The sequence below is a fragment of the Tupaia chinensis genome, unplaced genomic scaffold (assembly GCF_000334495.1).
Source record: "Tupaia chinensis unplaced genomic scaffold, TupChi_1.0 Scaffold144336_1, whole genome shotgun sequence".
In the NCBI taxonomy this organism is placed as follows: domain Eukaryota; kingdom Metazoa; phylum Chordata; class Mammalia; order Scandentia; family Tupaiidae; genus Tupaia; species Tupaia belangeri.
In genome coordinates, this window is record NW_006204194.1 from 1,183,406 (window position 1) to 1,190,444 (window position 7,039).

At 42.6% G+C, this 7,039-nt stretch overlaps 1 protein-coding gene across 2 annotated transcripts in view; it reads left to right on the forward strand.

The window, feature by feature from the left end:
* The window catches only part of LOC102503235 (zinc finger protein 416-like), a 15,206-nt gene extending 9,298 nt beyond the window's left edge, over positions 1–5,908 (forward strand). For both annotated transcript variants that reach the window (XM_006166755.3, XM_006166756.2), the window contains one exon: positions 3,410–5,908. In XM_006166755.3, coding sequence (XP_006166817.2) covers positions 3,410–5,331 — 1,922 coding nt within the window. In that variant the 3' untranslated portion in view covers positions 5,332–5,908. The remainder of the gene's footprint in view (positions 1–3,409) is intronic.
* Positions 5,909–7,039: the final 1,131 nt, after the last annotated feature.

Genomic DNA, 7,039 nt, shown 5'->3' on the forward strand with positions numbered 1-7,039 from the left:
CCCCCAGGGGGGATGGTCACGCCGCAATCCCTTCTCCTCCATTCTCCTCTCGGGATCTTGGGCATGCACGCACACGTGCCTGGCGTGAGTTTTAAGCCACCGGGTCCGGGACGCGAACTGTGGTCGACTACGTGGGAGTCCAGCAACATAGCCATTACGCTAACTGCTGGTTCCCGAAAAGATTTGTCTTTGAAACATTTTCACATATTGGGTCACATGGTTTCTTGTGGGGATGGTGCTGTGTATTTAGTGGACAGTAAGTGGGGGTGGATCTGGTTAGTTTATAACTAAATCAGTAGTATGTACCCGCCCCGGGACATAGTGTATTAGACACTCAGTTGTTATTCCAAGTTGGTGTCAGCTAGGGACCTGATTTGCCTAGACCGTCATCATCTATTAAGGCAGAGAATAGGCTGTAAAGTCAATGAGGAACCACTAAGTGCTCAGTGCGTCGCCTCCAGCTGCCTGTGTTGCTCCCTCACCATCCAGGTGCTCTCTGTCTATTCAGTAGATGAGACTCATCCTAGTCATTTTTAGTTAGAGGGAACTCTGTCTCTGCTTTCCTTGTAGCCTTGTTTGCTTACTAGCTATCCAGTTGGCCTTTTGATTCCCTGCAAATACAGCAAGAGCCCATCCCCTCCTTACTTTAAGGTATCCAGAAACACACTGGTTGCATGTAGTGATTATGCTCAGAAACATGCTGACCACACACAATAGATACCTTATGCTGAGACTTGGATTTGGTCCACAACTATTTAGGTTGAAACACTAAAAAAAGAAAGACCCAGCACAAAGTGGTACCTGCCAAAGTGCAAGTGCACCAACAGCGGGCAGTGCCTTCTTGAGTCAGTCAAGAAGTAACCATAGAGTAGTTAAGAGAAAAAAGCCTCTGCTGTGGAACAGAGTCACCCTGCCTACTGTGCCAATTGTTTTAAACTTGCAGTAGGATTCTTTTTTGTAGAGGTTTTCACTATAGGGTGCGTGTGCTCACCAGACAGAGAGAGACATAGAGACAGAAAGTGAGAAATCACCCCCCAGGGGGGATGGTCACGCCGTAATCCCTTCTCCATTCTCCTTGGGATCTTGGGCATGCATGCACACGCACCCAGCGTGAGTTTTAAGCCACCGGGTCCGGGACGCGAACCGCGGTCGACTACGTGAAAGTCCAGTGACATAGCCATTATGCTAACTGCTGCTTACCACAGTAGGATTCTGATTTGTTGAAGTGACTAAGTGCTGGTATGGAGAGGTAAATGCCACTGAAAGAGGAATTTATTACTTAAATTTCAGAGAGAAGAGGGTACATTATATGCAGGTCATTATGGGGAAGTTCTCTGTAGTCAGGAGTCAAAAACAAAAGTAAGGGAGAAACATTAGGTTATCTCCTTTATTGAGGTATCCACAGGAAAGGCAGGGCAAGATAAACAGCTCATCATTGAGAGACTTTGAGAAGGAAGAATGGTCCTAGTTTGGAACCCACCCTGGGATGGTTAAGATGAAAGATTTTTGCCTCGTTGTTGAGGGTACAAGCCACAGAAATGTAGTCTGGAGTATGGGCTCTAGGTCCATTAATTAGCAAATGAACTGTATTCTAGCTGAATTCTTTGCTATCTTTTTTCTTTTAATTTGCCAAAGGGCACATGTACTCCATATGGGGGATGATCAAGTTGCAATCCCTTTTTCTTCATCTTTCTCATTTCTGAATTTTGGGGATGTGTGCACACCTGCCCTACATGTTTTTCAAGCTGCTAGGTCCAGAACTAAACTGTGCAGTTGGTGATGTGGGATCCAGCCACCTTTTAAAATCAGCTAATCCTGGGAGGGATACTCTACAGCAACGTTGGGTTTTGTTCTGTTTTGTTTAATTAAAAAAAAAAATTGTATTTACTCAGAAGCATTCAGAATATCAACAAAACAGCTGCAACTTTTTTCTTTTTCTTTTTTTTTTTTTGCAATTACAAAGTGGTATTCAGTTAACAGAACAACAGTTATTTAGTATAAGCTGCATCAGAGACAACTGAAGATGAAAAAACTACCATCCCCTTATGTAACTACTTTGTATTGTGCACCAACAAGAATCTGCTTTAAATTTTTATGCTAATTTACAACTCCATACTGTACCAGACAAGGTTAGTGGCCATTGAAAATACCACCAGGACAGGGCTATCTAGACACATTCCGTAGTGTGTTAACTATACAAAAAAGAAAAAAAAAAAAGATACTGTACAGTTTAAAAACAAATCTTAGCATTACATTTTAGGTTTTTTTTTTTTCTTTAAATGGAATGAGCTGTATATAGTGGGCGGGGAGGTTAAATGCTTTACAGACAAGGAATAAAAAACTGCCCTAGAACCAACTTATTTATCATCATAATCATCTTCATCTTTCTCATCTTCCTCCTCCTCCTTTTTCTTGCTCTTTTCTGCCTTGACAATCCCCTTTTTTGCTGCATCCGGCTTTCCTTTAGCTTGTTATGTAGCAATATCCTCTTCATATTTTCCCTTCAGCTTACGAGCCTTCTTTTTATAAGACTGTTTTTCATCTGCAGCAGTTTTATTCCACATCTCTCCCAATTTATTTGCAACATCACCAATGGATAGGCCAGGATGTTCTCCTTTGATTTTTGGGTGATATTCAAAACAGAATAGGAAAAGGACAAAAAAGGCCTCTTGGGTACATTATAGTCCTTGAACTTTTTTGTTTTCCCTTTAGGAGGGATGTAGGTTTTCATTTTTCTTTCATATAGGCTTTGTCTGCCTTTGCCATATCTTCAAACTTTGCTTTCTCTTTAGCAGACATGGTCTTCTACCTCTCTGAGCACACCTTAGAAAACTCTAAGAAGCTGACTGAAGCATCTAGGTGCTTCTTGCGCTCCTCCTGGCAAGTGTGCACAAAGAACACATATGACATTTTGCCTTTGGCTTCTTAGGATCTCCTTTGCCCATATTTAGTTATCTTTCCTTCTCAAGGCACAGAGTTGTCCACTGCCTGTCTGGCTCTCACTTGCCCCCATGCTATCTCTGTGGACCTCAGTGTAATGGGTCGCAAGCAACATTAAGATGTCAAAACATCATAAGTTTTTTTTCTTTTTCTTTTTGCCATAGGGCACGTGTGCTCACCAGAGAGAGAAAAGAGAGAGGGGAAGTGAGAAATCATTCCCCTGGGTGGATGGTCATACCACAATTCCTTTTCTATTCTTCTCTCGGAATTTTGGGCATGCATGAACACTCGCTTTGTGTATTTTCTAAATTGCTGGGTCCAGGACTTGAACTGTGCAGTCAGCCATGTGGTATATAATATTTTAACTACTATGCCTCTTTGTTGGCCCTATACAAAAAGTTTTTAAAGCACAGTGTAAACACTCCTACCATCATTGGCATGTATTTTATTGGTATTTCTCTTCTTTCAGTTTGTTGTCATGGAATGCAGGATGAAGTGACACCTGAGCAAAGTGTTCCTGTAGAAAGAGTATCACGGGTCTGGACTCCAAAAGCTGGTTTCTCCAACCAGAAGACTCACCCTTGTGAGGTGTGTCCCCCAATCCTGAAAGACATTTTACATCTGGGTGATCTGTGTGGGCAGAAACTGTATTTGGTTGGGAAATCCACAAACCTTCAACAAAATCAGAAGCATTACAGTGCAGGAAATCCATTAAAAAGAGGCATGGATCAGGCCTCCTTTGAGAAGAGCTGTATATTTCATATGTCAAGGAGTCCTTCCCTCTGTAGGAAGATTAAAAAGGACTTCTTGGCCAAGTGGGGCCTTCTCCAGCTCCAGACCATTCCCAAAGGACAGAAGCTAAACAAAATCATCAAATATGGGGAGGCCTTTCTCTGTGGAAAGCATCATTATATGTCAGGCGAATGCAGGAATGGTTTTAGCCCTAAACACACTCTTGCTGAGCACTCAAGAGTCTGTATTGGAAAAAGGATTTATGAGTCTAGCAAATACGGAAAATCTTTCCGTGATAAGTACTCACTTGTTCCATTCCAGAAAGTCCATGCTGGAGAAAGGCCTTATGAATGCAGTGAATGTGGAAAATCTTTTAACCAAAAAGCTACTCTTATTATACACCAGAGAGTTCATACTGGAGAAAGGCCATATAAGTGTGGTGAATGTGGAAAATCTTTTAGTCAAAGCTCTAATCTTATTGAACATTGCAGAATTCACAGTGGAGAAAGACCTTATGAGTGTGGGGATTGTGGGAAAGCCTTTGGGTGCAAATCCAATCTTGTTCGACACCAGAGAACTCACACAGGAGAAAGGCCATATGAGTGTGGTGAATGTGGGAAATTCTTCAGACAAAGCTTCAGCCTCATTGAACATCAGAGAATTCACAGTACAGCAAGACCTTATAAGTGTGGCCAGTGTGAGAAATCCTTCAGTCAAAAAGCTACCCTTATTATACATCAGAGAGTTCACACTGGAGAAAGGCCATATAAGTGCAGAGAATGTGGAAAATCCTTTAGTCAAAGCTCCAACCTTATTGAACATTGCAGAATTCACACTGGAGAAAGGCCTTTTGAATGCAGTGAATGTGGGAAATCCTTTAGTCAAAGAGCCACCCTCATTAGACACCAGAGAATTCACACTGGAGAAAGACCTTATGAGTGTGGTGAATGTGGAAAATTCTTTAGACAAAACTTCAGCCTCATTGAACACCGCAGAATTCACACTACAGCAAAGATTTATGAGTGTGGCCAGTGTGGGAAATCCTTTAGCCAAAGAGCCACCCTCATTAGACACCAGAGAGTTCACACCGGAGAAAGACCATATGAATGTGGAGAATGTGGGAAAGCCTTTGGGTACAAATCCAAACTTGATCGACACCAGAGAACTCACACTGGAGAAAGGCCTTATGAGTGTGGTCAGTGTGGGAAATTCTTTAGGCAAAGCTATAGCCTTGTTGAACATCAGCGAATTCACACTAGAGCAAGACCTTATGAGTGTGGTCAGTGTGGGAAGTCCTTTAGCCGAAGAGCTGCCTTCATTAAACACCAGAGAGTTCACACTGGAGAAAAGCCTTATAAGTGTGGAGAATGTGGGAATTCCTTTAGTCGAAGCACAAGCCTTATTCAGCATTGCAGAATTCACACTGGAGAAAGGCCATATGAGTGTGGCCAGTGCGGGAAATCTTTTAGGCAAAAGTCTGTCCTCATTCAACATCAGGTAGTTCACACTGGAGAACGGCCCTATGAATGCAGCAAGTGTGGGAAGTCTTTTAGCCAACGCTCCAGCTTCTTTCAACACCAAAAATCTCACATGATGGAGAGACCTCATGAAGGCAACAAATGTGGGAAATCCTTCAGGCCAAGGTCCAGCATTGTTTAGCAGCAGAAAATCCACACTTGAGAAATGTCTTATAACTGCAGGAAACATACTCTTTGCTCAGCATATTGGTACTAGAGAACCTTTGTCGGGGAGCCATTTGCTTGAAGTTGAACCTCAGACTTCTAGACATCCAGAGATGAAATTCCCCACAAATTTCAGGAATATATGAAACTTTATAGGAGCTGTTATACATATTCTAAACTGCCTCAGGCCCTTGCTAAAGTTAGATGACTGTCACATTCTCTCATAGATGCCATCTCCCCTCTTTACATCTTCAGTACATCAACATACTAAGGCAAGGAAGATATTTTTGTTCTTCCTATTCCCTGGAGAAAATTTTGAGTAACCTGAACCCTTAATGTGATTTTATTACCTTTTACTGAGTACACCAGGGACCTAACTGCTTTAGACAAGAGGACCCACTACAGGTTTAGTTGGAGGCTTGTGGGGAAAGCTTACCTTATCAGAAAATTTTGGTCTCATATGACCCTCGTATCATACAGACTCCATATCACTAGCCTGTAACTTCTGTCTAGCTTTGGTTTATCTACGAATAAAGGCCTTCTTATTTCATCTACTTTTTGAGGAGTTCTCTTTTACTGCTTTGCATGAGTGGAATACAGAAATGAACTTTGTATGAAAGGTTGGACCACTTTTATGCATCCCCTACTTTGTGTACATCAGTAAGGATACCATAATGGCAGAGTAGTTAATACATTTTGCTTAGTTTGCATTCCTACCCAGACCTTGGGGCTAATTTGGGGCCTTGACACATCCATCATTTTTTGAGACCAGAGGTCACCCTGAAAGAGGGGTCAGCGGTTAAGAGTACTTTCAGTGCTTTTTGGAATAACTTGAATTTGTTCTGTTAAGATGTCATATAATGTCAAGTGTTAAAGGGAAGCTTTTCATCAGGTTCCACAAAGAGCCATGTGCCCTGATGTAGATAATTCTATTCCATAGGCTGGTGTCACCTGTAGAGTACAGGAGCCAGGTGTGAACTATAGTTGTTACAAAAATACTGGGTGTGATTAATAGGGAGTAGAGGAGCCAGCATGAGAAAGGGTGGGGAAGTCACATGAGTAGAGTCAACAAGAGGTGCTAAACCTTCCAGTTTCCAAAAAAGTGGTAGGTTCAGATCTTTTATTTTGAATTAAAAAAAAAAAAAAGTGATTGTTCTTGGGACCAGCAGTTAGTGTAATGGCTATGTTGCTGAACTCCCATGTAGTCGACCGTGGTTCGAGTCCTGGACCCGGTGGCTTAAACTCAAGCCAGGCACATATGTGTGCGTGCCCAATATCTTAAGAGGAGAATGGAGGAGAAGGGATTGTGGTGTGGCCATCCCCCCTGGGGGGGGGGGTGATTTCTCACTTTCTGTCTCTATCGCTGTCTTTCTGGCAAGTGCATGCACCCTGTAGCAAAAACCTTTCAAACAAACAAAAAGTGGTGGTTCTTAAGTGGACATACAGTGGGACCAGCAGTTGGCATGATGGCTATGTCTCTGGACTCCTGTGTAGTCAACCACAGTTTGAGTCCCAGTTCCGACGGCTTAAACTTACACTAGGCGTGTGTGTACATGCCCGAGATCCTGAGAGGAGAATGGAGAAGAAAGGATTGTGGTGTGACCATCCCCCCGGGGAGTGATTTCTCACTTTCTGTTTCTCAGTCTCTCTCTGTCTTTCTAGTGAGTACACGCGCCCTATAGCAA